This window comes from Opisthorchis viverrini, assembly GCF_000715545.1.
Source record: "Opisthorchis viverrini unplaced genomic scaffold opera_v5_249, whole genome shotgun sequence".
Taxonomy (NCBI): Eukaryota; Metazoa; Platyhelminthes; class Trematoda; order Opisthorchiida; family Opisthorchiidae; genus Opisthorchis; species Opisthorchis viverrini.
In genome coordinates this window covers 110,753-128,006 of record NW_008751907.1, presented here as the reverse complement: position 1 = coordinate 128,006, position 17,254 = coordinate 110,753, and the positions used below count along the sequence as shown (strand labels likewise).

Sequence of the window (17,254 nt, the reverse complement as noted above, 5' to 3'; positions counted from 1 at the left end):
AACATAATATCAAGCAATAAAACATCCGGCAAGCGTGACAAAGTTCCGTCTGTGTGGATCATTAAATGTCGTACCATTTTGGTTGGAGGAAGTTATATTTGATTGACTGAAGTATAAACCGAATACTATCGAGGGAACTCATGAGTTGTGGGTTAAAATATAACTGCTATGGCCTTGGATTAGATGACTAAGACCGCCGGATATTTCAGGGGGAATGTTTGGGTAATGGAAGTCACAATATGATAAATGTAGGACAAAAGCGTTTGCTTCGGTAGAGAAAGAAAGTTTCAACAACCGAAAATGTTAGCGCTGGAACGGTTGTATTGTTCAAAGTGACTGCAAACTTTTGACGCAGTAAGATATGTCTCAATCTTGGTGGAGCGACTCTTTATCTATTTTCCGCTACTCTGTTGTTCCTGGTGTGCTTTTATCCCTGTGAACTAACAGAACGTCTTTTGGTTACGTCATGAAGAAAGCACCTATTCGTGGGTTTTCAACGAATCTGCAATATACATTTTTAGTACTCCATCCCGGTGGCCGATGTTTAAAACTATGCTGTTGGATCCGAGATGAATTATAGGTCATTTGTCAACGGAACAACATCTACCGTAGGACCTCAAAGAAACCTATCCAGATTAATGGATTTGAGACCAGTATAATGTGCAGATTTTACTGAAAATAATGAGGTTCTCGTAAAATATTGAGAATGTGTCTCCCTTGGTATACATCACCTCATACCGCTACATCGCTTAGACTTTGTTTTGACAGCCGATTCACTCAATAATGGATAGCCCGGTGAGGGATGTGCCGTGCCTTTTCCATGTCCACTTGCTAGAAACTTCTACACACAAAAGGCTCGCTGCGGCACAGCATTTTGATTATTGCTAATGGAACAAAACACCTCTTGTGCAGTAGCCATCAGCCAAACCACCATGGTAACTTGGGAGAGGAAGAATATGCCACAAACTGGATGTATTCGCCGAAATTTGCTTTACTTTGAATGAGCAATAACGTTAGAAATATTCCTTCCACATATTCCTCAGATGGGTATTCTGAAAACTGCACCAAAATGCCATGGTTTTGAATTTTCCTAAAGGCTTTGTGAGATATACCCCGAAGTTCATATTTATTACGGATAAAATAGTTGCTCACTGCGTCTCAGCATGGACCAACTTCACTTACCGGATGAGAATTACAGTTGAAATATAAGATGACCATTGGTGAATATACACTCATTTGCAAACTAATTTGTTTTAAGACTCACCTTTTGAAAGACTCACCTGGAACCCAACTGAATCTCTCGGTTTTGATGTTTCCAGGCAACTGTCGAGGAGTTTTCAGCAACTTTATGAGTAGTGCATTACAAAACATATATGTATCGCGATATCTCGAATATCGTAGCAACTGAAACATGAGGCGGCCTGGTGCAGCACATTCAGATGCCTGGAAACATCACAAACAACAGATTCAGCTGGGTTCTAGGTGAGTCTTTCGACAGACCTAATCTGTTTGCAAATGAGCGTATTTCGCTAATTTTGTGCAATTTGGTTTCAAGTAGAACAGGAGGTTGATGGAAACTCGTGGGCTGCACCTAGCTGATGAACCCCAAAAAGGGCGAAACCGGTCGTGGGCTGTCAAGGAGTTTTCAGCAGCCTTATGAGTAGTGCATTACAAAATAAAATGACCATTTTAGTATCAGCAACTAAGTACTGCTGCCCAAATTTGGGTGAGACGGGGATTGATCACTTGAACCTCTGAGAGTCCTGTAAAGGAAGTCTACGGTAATCCCCGCACCACAGAATTCATAGTAATAAACAAGTGTCAAACTGAATTCGGTATTGTCAGATGTGTTGAGGTGAACCTAGCGGGCATGTGAGGAGTAAGTTTATACGGGTTGTTCAGGCCACAGTGGGAAGAAAATAAAACAGTTTTGACAAATTTATTTACGAATTTATTTGTTGTTATTTATTTATTATTTATTTATTTACAATTTACAATTTATTCACAGTCCCCTTGCCAAATCCTATACGTGCTTGTGTTATCCGGTTATTCCGCTACAACTAAGTAAATATAACAGCTCCCGCGCTTGCGAGATGTCCGTGCCTCCCATATGCAGGATGAAGTAAGCCTCATTACTCACCGTTCCAAATTGAAGACCTCTAACAAACAGACCACAAGCCGAAAATCGGGGTATAGACAATAAGACCACAAGCCGAAAATCGGGATAATAGACAATAATTCCAACCATGTGAAAACAATCCATCCACTAGAAGAGCAGCCCGTGCGTCATCCGCTATCGAGCGTCACCTTCATATTCAGTACATTTTGCACAAAAAACTCTTGCCTTGCAACGTCAGTGTGTACATGCCGTTGTCAGCAAGGACGAAGCAACATGGATAGTTCCCATTCCAGTGTGTCCCGAACACAACAGAATCAAATTATTGACCAAATAAAAGACAGCATGTCAGCAGGATGCCCTCCATGACAAGCCCCAACCCTAGACATACAACTGTCACCGGTTTTATGGTGTGGGATTGAGCGTAGAAAGCGAAACTGTACAAACAACTGTCAAAGTGACCATGAATGACGAAGGCGTGCGCATGAGGTTCTGTCTTATCTTTAGGATAGGCGGCTAGCATTTGATCACTCTAACATAGCCTCTGGTTTTGGCAGAGATCAGAGCCTATATGAATTCGCATCGTGCTAAGGATTGCTTGTTGCGCCGGAGATCTAAACCAACAGACCTTTTATTCCATCCAAATTACATAATAAGAACCGGCAGATGAAATTAAATTCAACTGAGAGATTCAGCTGTAAAGTCTTCCTGTGCACCAAATTAGTTTGACTGATTATAAGGAGGTATATGCTAACCAGTCGTTTTACATGGAGCTGCGTTTTCATAGATGAAACTACTCACAAGGTTGCTGAAAACTCGTCGACAGCCCACGACCGATTTCGCCTTTCTTGGGGCTCATCAGGTAGACGAAGTCCCCCAGTTTCCGTCACCCTTATGTTCTACTGGAACCCAACTTGGACTGATTTCGAGAAATACACTCATGTACAAATCAATCTGGTTTCCACGAGGGACTCAACTGAATCTCTCGTTTATGATATTCTACATCTGAATGTCGAGTATCTCGTGAAAGCCAAACTGATTTGCAAATGAGTGTATTTCTCGAGCTGGGTTTTGTTTAACGAACAGTGATGCTGTAATCTGTAATGAGATTCACGCCTTTCTTTAGCAGGACTTACGAAAAAAGGCTTGAAATCAGACGTCTTTTTAGAAGTCTCATTGATAAAGTGCGCCTAACCAATCTTCTTACTCGAGCGTCTATATATTTTTTCATTTGTGTAGGGCATCTATGAGTTCAAATGGAAATAGGAAAGGGGTTACTATGCGAAAGCAAAAGTTGTCTCAGTTACTACTTCATTGTTTGGCTCCGTGGATGCGATCAGCCTAACGTCACATTGGATCCCTGTGATGGGTACTACTTCAGAGAACACAGCAGGCCATTCTTTGTTGCAGACGGTAAGAGTTTTATGGGGATGTGCAGATATGTTGTACAAAAATTGGGACTTATTCTTATATTGTCCAGGGAAGTCATTACGCGGATGCACCTAAATTTTCTCACTTATTTGCAAAAGTTGAACGTATCAATTCACTCACTTACTCGCTGTGAACCACCAGCTATGCTGAATACGGTTCACTCTAATTCATTGCCTCAACTGGGCATCATTCAACACTTTTCTTTACAGCTAAAATGGCCGACGATGGTTCAACGGATCAAAATATTGAGCGAAATTCATGAAACAAAGTCACAAGAGTCCAGTCAAGATACCGTGTTCTGATCGGCTGCTATTCCTTGACTTCATCAGGCTACTCAAGATGCTCTGCCGTCGGGGTATTGAAACATTCACATTGGTGTTCCACTTGGCTGAATACATATCATCTGAGTGACAGTGGCTGTGTTAGTCTTTTGTCATATAGCTGTTTGCTTCTACCAATACCGTAACTGTGTCCTCTACATCTTTGTATGGATTACGTTACGCAGCAGGTATATAGCACGATACTCACTGTTTGAGAATGTTGGAAAACCTCAATGATTGACCGTCAATGTCGTTGGGGTGAAATAAAAACACCGGATCAGTAATGTTAAAATAGGGTGTTCAGTATTCGCACAATGGAATCGAATTTCCGAAAGCTACGATGTGTCCCTAATGGACTAAAACAGACATTCAATCGAATTTAAAGTACGAGTTCAAACTGTTGAGGTTTATCTAGGCCTCCCGATGTCTCGGCGTTTCTGGGAAAGTATTCTACCAGACATTTTTTCCGCTATGGGTATGGTTGCTTCAGTGGAAAATGAAATTTGGTATGCTGCATAAATGTGAACGTAGATTAGGATGATTTTTGGTTTGAGCACATACGCAACAAAATGGAACAATTTGCGGCAAAATCGTTTATAACGATCGCAAAGCTTTTGCAGCTAGGAGTACTGTGCGGCCAAGGAGACCCTCTAAAATAGGTCTAATGATAGATGAACTGATCAAACTATGCTGGCAACGCTACCTTAGTCACGTGCTCCGCATGCCAGTCGATCGGCCTTGCCGAATAGCTTTTTTGCACAGCCGCGCGAACGGTGTAAATGAGTCAGGAACGGCCAGTCTGTGAGTTAGCATCGAGGTATGAATACAACTACCAACAAACTCAGCTGCGCTGGTCACTGACACCTCTTTGGTTAGGGACTCCGAGACGTGAGCTATCAATGGTCAGAGACATTATCATGACCCAGTTGTGCACTCAATAACGTACATGTATCCAAGCCACTGCCTGAAATGTATGGCCTGCCTTCCTCAGGTCCACTGTCGCTCTTGGATCCATACACCCACCACCTTCAATACGTAGCCATCTACCCCCACCTACCTATATCCAATTTACAGCAAGAATGCTGCCCGACCCTAAAGCTAATAAAAATAATGTGGATTTATCGTAAATGGGTTCATTTTTGAATGTTTCCTGGTAAGCAGTGAACTTCGTTTGGTTTTCTCGCTAGAGAGGCTTAAAACGGTTTGTTGAACATTAGGTGAAAGTAGGCCGGCTATACATTCACGCTCCACTGTTGTACCACAGGCCAATTATAGTTAATAGTAGTTTGCTTGAGGTAATGGACTTTGCTTCATTATGCTGGCAGATTGTACGAACATCTTCTACACGCTTGCATGATTCAGTTTTGTGCTTATCGTGAACAGACTAGCTACAGTTCATCATCGTACCGAGTAATATTTTATAACCCTTGCTGCTGTATTTGGTAACTCATTTGGAAATATATTACCTCTTTTTTATTCGGTTTTATTATCTGGAGTTACAGCAGCAACATTCTACAGCCAACACAGAACTGATCCAGGATATCCCTTTCAGGTTGGTTTTACCTTACTGTTTTACCTGCAAAATCCTCATCCAAGGGATCCATTAAGATAAAAGCAGAAGCACGGGCGGTTTCTTCAGCGTAACTTCTAAAGGAAAGAGCCTTAGTGCACCTAACGACCTACTTCGGCTAAACTACGAACGAAGACAATTGACAAGGTCCGTTTCAAGATTTCTGGATCATTTCTCCTCATCGGAACATGTTAAATGTTTATCGAGATCTGGTATTTGACGTTTATTCTTACCTCTTTCTCCGATCGATAAGATAATGATGCAGGCAGGTGTGCGGAATCAACATGATGCTACAAAACATAAGTATCTACAGGTGGCTGTGCATTTTAACATTTCGGTACGAGGCCAAAGCGAGTAAAAACATTAGGGATTCAATAAAACATGAACTGCGAAATGATTGAAAGATTATGCTACCTATAAACACAAGAACTTGATCCACACAAGCACTTTTCAGTCAAGTTTAACCTTCATTCTCCCGAAAAATATTTCGTGTTTTGCAAATGAGACGTTTGCAGGTCGCTTTATACAAGGTTGGAAGTGTGAAACAGTGTTGCCGAGCATTATTGAGAATAAGGCATAAGGCAAAATCCTCATGGAAATTTGAGTCCAAAATCTTCCGGATCAAACCCAAATTAACTTGTCTCCAAAGCCATTTTACACATCTGTGCAGCCACCAATGGGTTGCAGTTCATTTTCGTACACATTCATTCTCTCAGTGTTAGTTTCTCTCGTCTCAACTCATTTTTGTTGAATAACAATGCACAGTCATGATAAAAACGCAATTGCTGTGGTTGAGTATTAGCCCAAATAACAGCTTATGCTACTTCGAAATGTGCCCGTTTTCATGTGACTTCAAAGTTTGGTTGGCTAACCTCTGCATGTGTAAGATTTCCAACGTCAATATCATGCCAGTATTGTGGCTTCTAAATTTGAGCCAGTCCAATTAATCAAGATATCTATAAAGCATGTAGATTCATTCTTAAGATAAGTGACGAGAACTTGAAATTTTTTTTGCACTGAAATGCAAGAACGTATGGCTGCGGAGTTGTAAATTACTCATTCAGCAAAATAGGCATGGCGCTTCAGAATCCATCATTCGGTCTTTGTATTTTGTGTGGCGTGATATCCGTCAATCCAGAAGCTGGTTATTCATACATTATGCAGATGGAATTTTAGTTAGCTTTACAAACCAAACAAACTTCTGTGGAGAGTCCGCATGGTTCAAAAAATAAATGCACCCTAAAAGCTGGGTACCAAGTATACTGAGCCTCAAATTTGTTGCTGATTTCATTCTTACTAATAATCATGGGTAGTTCCTGAGGAATGGGGAGTAATGTACCCGACAAATGAACCTTCCATCGAGGAAGGCATCATTCCGCGGCTCGTAGCTGAACGATTTAGTTAACAACTAACAGCCGGGTTCACTTGTCCATGGAGATCCGTGAGATGTTCGCTGCCGTTGATGAAACAGTTGTACAGTGTTCTCCGGTCTTGGGTGTCTTCACTAACAGGAAGCTATTTCAAGTCAGCCGAATGGGAATAACGGGTGATCCGTAGTTATAATGTGTCTGCTCAAAAAGTACTTTATTAAAAATCTGGCTTTTTTTAACCTGATAGCTTGGAATTTTAGTGGACATCGCATTTTAAGACTTCCGAAACTGCATTTTTTTTACTAACTATTTCACCATCCTTCGTTTGCGTACAACCGAAGGGTGCATAGTGAGAAGAGTGATACTGCTTCGTGGATACCCTCGAAGCAAAGCGCCCAAACACGCTTATATTGGCTTCGGTTGGGTTCAGAATATGGTGAAATGTAACAAAACACGAGTTACGTTTGAAAGAACAGATTCGTAAGCAAACCAATCCACATTAGACACGCTAACCTAATTGCAGGCAAATTTATAAAACAACCTCCAACCGAATTCGATACAGTTGTCTCATATTAAGACGAATGTGATGAAGACAACACTCAGCTTACATCTACCCGTATGATCGCATCAGGTATCATCTACCTACAACAGAAAGGCTGCAACAATCAGTGTGATATTTTTAGATCCACTGGATTTCACCAGACACAAAATCGCTTTTATTTCCTCACGTTCAGTCGGAGAAAATGAAACTGCACCGGCATGAACCATTCGCACCATAAATGAACAGTAATGATGTTTGCCGTTGTGTCCACCGTTATGCACCTTTTATGTTCCTAGGTGTTGGTGTCGTTATCAAAATAGCCAGGCATGCTGTACAATTCATATGGATGTTTTTCACGGTAATCGATGGAAGCTGTTTAGTTTCTTTGCCATCAGTATTCCTCGTTTTTTAGAAATGCCGAATCAAATTGTAGCTGCACCCCATTTTCGTGGCATTGAAATTCCGACCAAAAGCACACCGGTCCCTAATGTTTACGCGATCGTGGGAAAATCTTTCACCACGTGGTACAGACCATCAATATTATATGTTTTTCTGCTTCAACGCCCTGAATATGGAGATGTTGTTAAGCTGCAATCAATGGGAGAAAAATTAACGTAATCAATTTCGACGGAGTAAAATCTATTATAAATACTTCCTGCATGCTATGCCGCAAGGCATATCATCAAAGAAACTTTGATCAGCACTGTAAATTAATCGAAACATCATCATCATCACTACAACACTAAAATCTTTGCCTAGCTGTCATACAACCAAGAGGAAATAATGTGTGGTTACGGAGTTGAAAATAAAAGAAGAATAGAGGAACTGGCGAAAGGAAAGATAACCTGGAAAGGTGTCCTCGTTCTGGAAGAAAACGGATATTGACCTTGGTGGACCCCCTGCCAATGTTGAACACCATCAGTAGGGTTGCCCAAACGTCACCTAGCGAATTCAATCAGCAAGAATCCAGCACACACAGACAGGAAAGCCTTCGTCATGCAGCCCGATTAGAAGGTGGCAGTATGAACCTTACTTGGTTGGATTAAATACCATTCGCTGATAGAAGTCAAACCACTTGGGAGCAGGATCACATGACCTTACACTAGGAAGGTAGTAAAAATTCCACGGCATCCGAAATTAATGTGACCGCTTTTACTTCACACAACCACAGCATAATCCGTTTGTTCCGAAGATTTGTCACATGGGATTTTGATTGCAAACCATGATTTGTTTTGCAAGACGGCCCTTTCGCATTCTTAGTGTGTGTCCTAAACATCATAGCCCGAGAGTCACATTTGTTATTACGCCGAGTTTGCTTCTTCATCGAGTACTAACTCACGGAACACTTCGTTGATACACACTGCGGCCAGCTAAATCCTGCCGCGCTAAGAGGTAAGTGATCATCAAGGTTTATGAATGATTCAGTGTCGTCAGATCGCCAGGAGAAACTCCGAAGCTATGAAGACGGTTTTCAGTTTCACTGCTTCCTTGACTCTTCAGCTTGTGCAACTATTTGGCAAATGTCAGTTGAGTTTTGCTAACTGGTGTAATTAGTTCATCCTGTACGTCAAAAAAAGGTTGATAAAGTCAGTAAGTCCAATAGCTACAGTAGCTTCAGCGTGAAGTTTCAAACTTGCTCAGCGGGTAAAACATCTTTGTTATATCTGCTGATTCGCCAATCTGTGGTATCTGCTGTTGACGTGCTCCAGTGCCTAGTTGTCGGAAAAAAGTCTCACAGGAGGGAACACAACAGCCATATTCCGAACAAACGAGTGCAAGAGTTACAACGTCCCCACGCTAGTTAAAGGGGACTATATGACATTGATCCAGGCTGGCTATTGGGCGTTAGTGAAAACCCATCAACATCGATCGTGCTCTATGAAATTGCCTGAACGCTGATCAAATTCGGTCGTGCTTCTATGGCGTGCATGAACACTCATCGGCTTTCGCTGAATTGATCGAATGATTGACTGGTCTGGATGCTTGCCGGCTTTCCTGTTGAGATTTTGGTGGAGCAGTATGTTTCGGGCGTTCTGAGGTCACTTTCAGGAATCTGACCTTCCTGATAATCTTGGAGTGAGGCTTTGGAATACGAAGGTGTAAAACGAATTTCAGGAAGAGGACCCACTTTCTACATATCTATATTATGTTGTACGGACTGTTGTTTTTGGTAGTACGAAGTGCTGTCGTTTGCGTGATTCAAGTGTCCTAACGTTCTCTTAGATACAATTTTGTTTTCTAGATTCTCCGACCTCTCGGTATGTGCGTTTCATCACTGTATAAGTGAGAACAGTGACATGGCGGTAGGAGTCGGCTTTGATGATCGTAGAACATTCGGGTGAATCTCTTAGATGGCTCGCACGAACAAAATTGCTGAAATACAAAGCACCTACCAGACCGCCAAATTACCAGTGTGTTTTATTTTACCCGGGTATCTTCTCATTTGTTATGCAATCTGCACTCTCAGAAACCTCTTTCAAGCCAAGGAGGTCATTGTTGGTCGGTGGTACACATGACACTGCCTAACCATTTGGCGCATGATCAATGTTCCCGCTAGTTGATCAAAATAACGTATATTACACTCAAATTTTGTCTCACGCTTTTAGGGAAGCTAGTAATCCTGTTGTGATGGTTGTGGGGCTATCAGTACTTTACTTTATGTTTCGTTCTTCTTTTCATTCACAACGACTAATACAAGGAAGATCAGAGGGATTTACAAACGACTTTGAATAATTCAAAGGGAAGCTAAATGATCAGGTTGCCTGTAAACCATTCACGAACTGGTGAAAAGTCTAAAAGGATTAATTTCATTGGATCAAATGAGTGACACAGATACTTGTCACAGAGGCAACTAAATTGTTGCTGAAAATATATCACCTATTGATCTGAATGCCAGCGCTTATCGAATATTGCGTTTCCGCATTGTTATTTGGTTGTCTCACTAATGGAGAGTCTTCTGATCCTGTTAAACGTACTCATCTAAACACCATATAACACATCCATCTGCACCACCCCTTTCCACTGTACTGTAATCGACTCTGGAGGTGACGAAACTACAGTTTGCTCTCTGCACGGCGGCACATAGTTTAATACATCAAGAAATGACGTTTCCTTCAACCACCCCAGTAGCTACTTCTGTTCACTCAATGGTAACACCAGAAGCAGAAGTACCAGCATTTTGTGTAACCGTAATTAGTTCTCTTCAGTAACTGCCAATGTTCTCCAAGGAGGTAAATCACACATAATGACGGATTGGTTTTTTAATTGTCCAGAGAGCGTTTTTACTGCAAAGCCTCCCCAAGCCTATCAAGTAAATTTGAGGAAAATCTACGTCAAATGATAGCACGCTGTAAGCCATCCTGCAGCGAATAAAGTGATTCAGCAGATTTCTACGAGACATGAAGACAGGTTTGCTAGTGCATTTCATGGTCTTATATATGATGATATAATATATAATACATATAAAATATAATATAATGTCACAGCTTCCGAATGTAACTGGAATCGTTTGCTCAAAAGCATGATTAGAAGACTGTGGTGGTTGGCTCAAAGATGCCAGGTTATTTTAGATTTTAAAAAGCAGTTCAGTGTAGATGTTCCAACTCTCAACCTGGATGGCAAAGAAAGTTTGTTTCACAAATCATCATTTACGGACCGACCTAGCAGGTGGAGCTTGCAACAGCATAACTAAGTGGGCTGCTGAGGTTTTCAATCGCACCATTATAAGGTAAAGTTTCTCACCAAGTGTGGACAAACTGAACTTAATATTGCGATAAATTTGTTGCACGAGTTCTTCTGTTTTCAGAACTGCGGTAATGAAAGCCAGGTGGATGATATCACCAAACCCCAAAAGTCATTTATTATCAAGCACTAGCAAAGCAACTTTGATTAACCAGTTTACAGTATCAAATTATATTATAACGGTTAAAATTCAACCAACTATGTATGGAACAAGCATGTTTTTAATGCATTTGTTGATTTACCATTGGCCTACATCCAAACACGACGTGACAAAACTCCATAGAACAAATGGTGTTGGTTAACGTAAACTAACCTTCGAGTCACCGTAGATGCTATTGGTCATATTTTCCCAGAAAATCGCCACAAGTGAGTTTGCCGTGAAGTGATTCTCGTCGGGATGGCCAACCGATATTAGCCGATGAACGCGTGCAAGTTGTATCGCATTGACACACCCTAGATTGTCAGGCTTGGTGACCTGGACCTCTCTGGAAATGGAGAGAAATGTCGCAGATTTCAGCATTACAATTCAAGAAGGTGGCGCGGCAAAATGGGTGGCCATTCAGTGGGGATTGGTAGCCATGCGAGTTTCAGGTATTTCATGTCAATAAGGAAACAAAACCAGGTTACTCAGGAGGCTGTCGCAACCGATCAATTCCAACTCTGTTGGCACCCTGAAACCGTTTTATCCAACTCTCCCACACACAAGAACGTCACCTGGGCACTCAAAGACCACAATGTTAACTGGTATTGTTAGTGCCTATTTAAATATAGAAAAATGAGTGAATAACTCGCAAAATTTGTATGTCATTTTGAACCATTTATGCACTCAAAAAAGTCTTTCACCATCAAGTGAAACCTTTAAATGGAGCCCAAAAATGAGGGCTTACAATAAGCTTTCCAAAATGACAGCTAGGTAGTTTAAAACTTGTACACCCGAAGGAGATAACAAGCACTCGATACAAGCGATCCAACTACACTCTTAATAAAGTGCTAACGAATAGATTTTTGCTCATCTTGCTGTATTTTTTCAGTTTGCACTAAAAGACTTTGTCTGATCAGTATATGCCGGTCACTGTGGTAAACGCATAATTTAATATCATTTCTTTCATCAGCAGAAGGTCAAGTAATGGTAGTCCAGAAAGCCCTGCAAAACCATTTTTTCCGTTCTCGAAAACGTACTCAGAACTCTGTAGATCTTACGTAGGTAAGTTTATGGTAAAACTATCGTCGCACCATTTTGTGATTTCGTCGGAGTATTTTGAAACAGCTTTTCCTCAGATTTTTAGTGTCAACTAGTTTTAATTGCGGGGAGGAAACCTCACTAAAATTTCAGCACCTTAAGCTACAAACGCACTGTTAGTGGCTCAGGAGGAGAGGAATTTACACAAATGAAACTTTCACCTGTGGAGCCATCAGTCAAGCGGCCAGTCAACCAGTGATTACGCAGTGTAAACTCAATAAATGAAGAATGAGTGTCGGTCTTGTTCAAAGGTGTGTTAACTACGCAAGTGATAAGCTGCCTGTGGTCGAACAATTTAGCCTCCGACAACTGGTAGCGAGGTAGGGGTTTCGAAACTTGCTAGTGTTTCATAAGGTGCGTACCACTAACGATTCCATATAACGTTGGATAATTCGCACAGCGTTCCTCAGCTTTTCGCCATAGCAGGACGGGATTCTCATCGAAAGTACTAACGTTGGGACAACCCAACGCCGTTTCAGCATTATCGGTGATTTTTCTGGCACGGTGCTACAGCGCAGCTAGGTATGCTTGCGTAAAAGTTAGTCAAGCACTGTGAAAGATAGGAATATTTTAATGCAAACATGTTCGCAAGAAATAAACGTCCAGCTTTGTTTTGAAACTTGTCAAATTCCCAGAAATTTCGATCCGCTCAGCAATAGTTGGGCACTATTGTACCCGATAATGGAAAATGCCCAATACTGCTTTAAATCCTGAGGATCAGTACCAGCAAATTCATGCGACAAAAATAAACGCAGTCACAAAGAACGTGATCTAACTGAGGTGAACGTTTACTGAATTGCAGCTAACCTAAAATGCTTCCCCATTATCATTCCTGTTTATCGTAACTTATGTTCTCCGTCATTCATTTCTGAGGGTAAAAAGGGCCTGGAATCGTCTAAATATATCGGAGGGACGGTGCAATATCTATCTATTTTAAACTGCTTCGAAGAATAAAACAGAAGTTTGTAGCAATTCAAACATAATCCTCTGTGTTATGGGCCCAATATAAGCGGTGAAATACAAGTATTGTCCATGAGTTCTGAATCCTTTATTACCTACCTAACAGTTACCATGCCAGAAGGGCCATCATTCACGGAGCTGAATGTGCTCAGGAATCGTTCATTCAGGTCGTGTAAACGTTGCCCGGATGACGCCGTTTGTTCTGGATAGTTCGTTGATAAGCTTTTTAATGCGTCGCCGTCCAGAGCAAGCAGACCATTTTTCATTACCTGAAAAGTTAAACGCAAATGGAATGGAACAACTAATTTGGGATATCACAACTTTCACAATCGTTTAGTGGGAAACGTTGTCCGGAATGCGTGGTTTTGCGATGAAGTCAGACAAAACTATGGGCTATTTTGTTACTGGGTACCGTGTGGTATTTCCAAATATATTTACAATTTTAAGTCCGTACGATCCGTCCGGACGGTTTGCTTTGCAATGCTACAAAGAATGACGTTTTCAATAGTTACCAGTTTACACAGACACTGTCTTGTTAACAACGGAATTGACTGTTTGGCAAAGATCTCGTACAAACACTGAATGTGAACTGCCATCGGCAACTCGCACACCAAGTGAGTAAAGGTGAACAAATGTGTATCAGATAATACGAAAAAACTGGTAGATGTTTAAGTATATATATATCTTTACAGGCAGCGATTTGCTCCAAGATTGAGAAGAGCTACCATTCATCAAAATTGATATTCCAGTCTTTTACTCAATCCTTTTCAGGAGATATCGACCACTCTTTTAGGGCAGATTTGACTTTTTATTGATTGTTCTGTTCGAACAGTACAACCGACTAGTGTACTTCTGTTTAATTTACGGCACGATGAAAATATTCACTTCTCAGCTTCTGACCACTGATATTCCTTTTCAAGAGATATCGACCACTCTTTTTCTGTCCGAACAGTACAACCTACTAATGTACTTCTGTTTAATTCACGGCACGATGAAAGTACTCAATTCTCAGCTTCTGACCGCTGTGATATGCAGATTTGATCATCGTTTGGGATCTCCAAGTTATTTTCACACTTAATTATTAAATGGGTTAAATGATGCGATGACTTAGCTTTGTATGGCGAGAGCTAAGAGACGATGTTTGAGTTTTTTCGCATTGCTGGCAAATCCTCGCTCACACGTATTGAATAACGGAAAAAAATATTTTTCGTGATAAATTTGACCAGCACAAATTATGATCCGGTGTAAAAGTGGTCAGAACGTAATTCCGTAACGTGAATTTGACAGTATTCCTGTCACAAACCGCTTATCCTACTGAAACGCATGCTGACATTGGGCCAGGATGGCCCAGTGGTAGATACCTCGGGATTCCGCTGCGAATTGCAAACTGCCTGCTGACCCATGCCTTTTAAATTAGGGAATCATGTTAGCTCATCTATCATGGACCTAAAGGAATACTTTGTTTGTATAAATACACTTATTCGCATATCAATTTGGTCTTGACACGGGACTCATCTGGAAACAAGCTGAATCTCTCCTTTATGATGTTCTAAGTCTCCCGTCAAAAACATGTTGATATGTAAATGAACGTATTTGTCAAAATCCGTCCAAGTTCCTCCCGGAAACTTGGGAACTGCACCTACCTGATGAACACCAGGGAGGACAAAACCGGTCGAGGGCTGTTGAGGAGTTTTCAGCAGCTTTATGAGTAGTGTATTACGTCCACGCAACCTATCACGATATATCGAAACTGAAACATGAGGCGATTTAACGCAGCACATTTGATTGCTTAAGAACACTATAAACGAGAAATTCATTTAGGTTCTCAGCAAGTTAGCCGTCAAAACCAAATTGGTATGCAAACGAGTATATTTGTCGAAATAATTCGTTTGCTTAATTCAACAAAAAAATTCCAATTTAATGCCATCCGAAGGGCCTGGCTGATTCCGGGATGGGTTTGTGCAAACTTATCTATCACATTTGAATCTTTTCTAATTAGAAGCTTTTGTACCACGTAGTTTGTACCCTGCTGCCATTCCAATTAACCACATCAAGATGGTCGTCCGGGTATCACGTGAAAAAAACGGGGTGAGGCTAGACGAGTGGTGCACCTTCAGTATAATGTCTCCAGGTCGGACGTAAAGTTGTGTAAAGTTGGTGTAAAGTGCAAACTGCAATCTGACTTAATATTGAACTTGACAATTTACACTTCTAAGCCTCCCATTCTTTAAAATTTTTTTACAGCAGCAACTAATAATGTGTTTTAAGGAGTTTCATTTGATAATAGGTTATTTGTCAAAATAAATATACGAACAAAATAAAAAGGACTATAATACACTGCTGAAAATAGTTCGTGATAAGTCTGACAATTGTTGAATAGCAAGGAATTAAGTCTTGCGCGGGATGTTTAGAAAAGTATTGCTCAACAATGTTAGACTCAAATATGATCAGTTTCTGGAAATTTATTCTTAAATCGGACCTTCAAAATAGCCTCTTTACATCATACTTGTCATAAGCTCAAAAGTCGCCTTTGCGTAATGAGGTTTTGGCATTCTTACTTCGGCATTATACTATGAGGCCTTATAACCTGTCATTGGTGGCAAACAGTTTTTCTATGTTTAATTCATGCTACAAGTTTCACCAGAATCTCTTCCGTGAAAGTCCATAGGAAATTCTGATGACAACGAACTTTTTTTTGATAGTTGCAAACTGCCAAGTAAAGAGATGAGGAGAATAGTAAGCACCTTGATATTTTGTGGCAATTAACATTGTAAATAATTATATAGGTAGAAACAGTTGTTTATTCCTTTTTTTATCGGGCTTGGAACTTTTCGTTCGAACTTTCAGCGGCACATCTAGCTACGTGCAAAAATAATCAACCAACCCGTATGGCATTCTGGGGGGTTTACTGTAAGCAATAACACCAATCATATTGAAACTTTGGAACTGCCCTTGAACGTACGTATAGATGCACTTGAAAACTATGGGGACAGAGTTTTATGTTGACTTGTCAGAAGTTAAGTGGAAAAAGAACCTTTGATTCATCTGTGGATGGATGGTGCACCCAAATGCAACCTTGCGTAGGTTGCATCCCGCATTTTACAGCAGGATGGACAGTCTGTTACGAAGGAGGAAAACTATCAGTACGATGAATACAAACCAGATTTTTTAATGTGATTTATTGTGTTGTAGCTGAAGCTGATTTATTTTTATCAAAGTTCACAAAAACAAAGCATACCTGTTCTGGTAGATTGTACTCTACACAGGCGTAGAAAAATCAGCAAAGTTTAATCATGTGCGAAATGCGTGCGAACTGAGTGTCAGCCAGCTTGGATGCACAGGGGAAATATGGTAGAAAATTTATTTTTGTAACAAGACGAAAAGTAGTGATCTGATTTATCTAAGGCGCTAGGTGTCGACTAATTCATACGTGGATGAAACCAGAGCAGTCACTATGCTTTTCGCGACCGTTTAGAATTCTGGCTCGGCAGGCGGATACATGTCTTGAGATGAGTTTCTTAGCGTTCATTCACAGGTCAACTTGACGAAATTTTGAAAGGCGTTCATTTACAATAAGTTTATATGATAAAGTCCACTGAGCACTTCACAGTTTTGTAATAGACGCCTCAAACAAGCTTCTGAATAAAATTTCTGTGCAGATTCGCCGTCTGTTTGTGATGCACAATCCGTAAAAATAATTCCAGGTACATAATACTTATAAATTGTATTGAGACGTTCTATTGGTTTGCAGGCTGATTTCTGCCTCATCAGAGAATGTTTTTTGAGAAGAGAAAACTCTTAAAATATCCGTATTCGTATTTAGTTGTTGACATTTTATTGCCGTATCTGAATGTAAAAGACCACCCTTGTGATTGAGTATGGTTTGTGGCCTTCACGAAAGCTCTTTCTAGAAATTCAAAGTTAAGTATGTACCATCTAGCAATGCACATGTGACTTTTACAGAC

General features: G+C 40.7%; 1 protein-coding gene across 1 annotated transcript in view; it reads right to left on the bottom strand.

Moving 5' to 3' along the window:
• T265_09012 (hypothetical protein) overlaps positions 1-17,254 on the bottom strand; it is a gene marked incomplete at both ends in the record, with an annotated part of 137,165 nt that overhangs the window by 109,798 nt on the left and 10,113 nt on the right. Inside the window, 2 exons of the mRNA XM_009174973.1 lie at positions 11,403-11,574; positions 13,389-13,558. Of these exons, the coding sequence (XP_009173237.1) occupies positions 11,403-11,574; positions 13,389-13,558 (342 nt within the window). The remainder of the gene's footprint in view (positions 1-11,402; positions 11,575-13,388; positions 13,559-17,254) is intronic.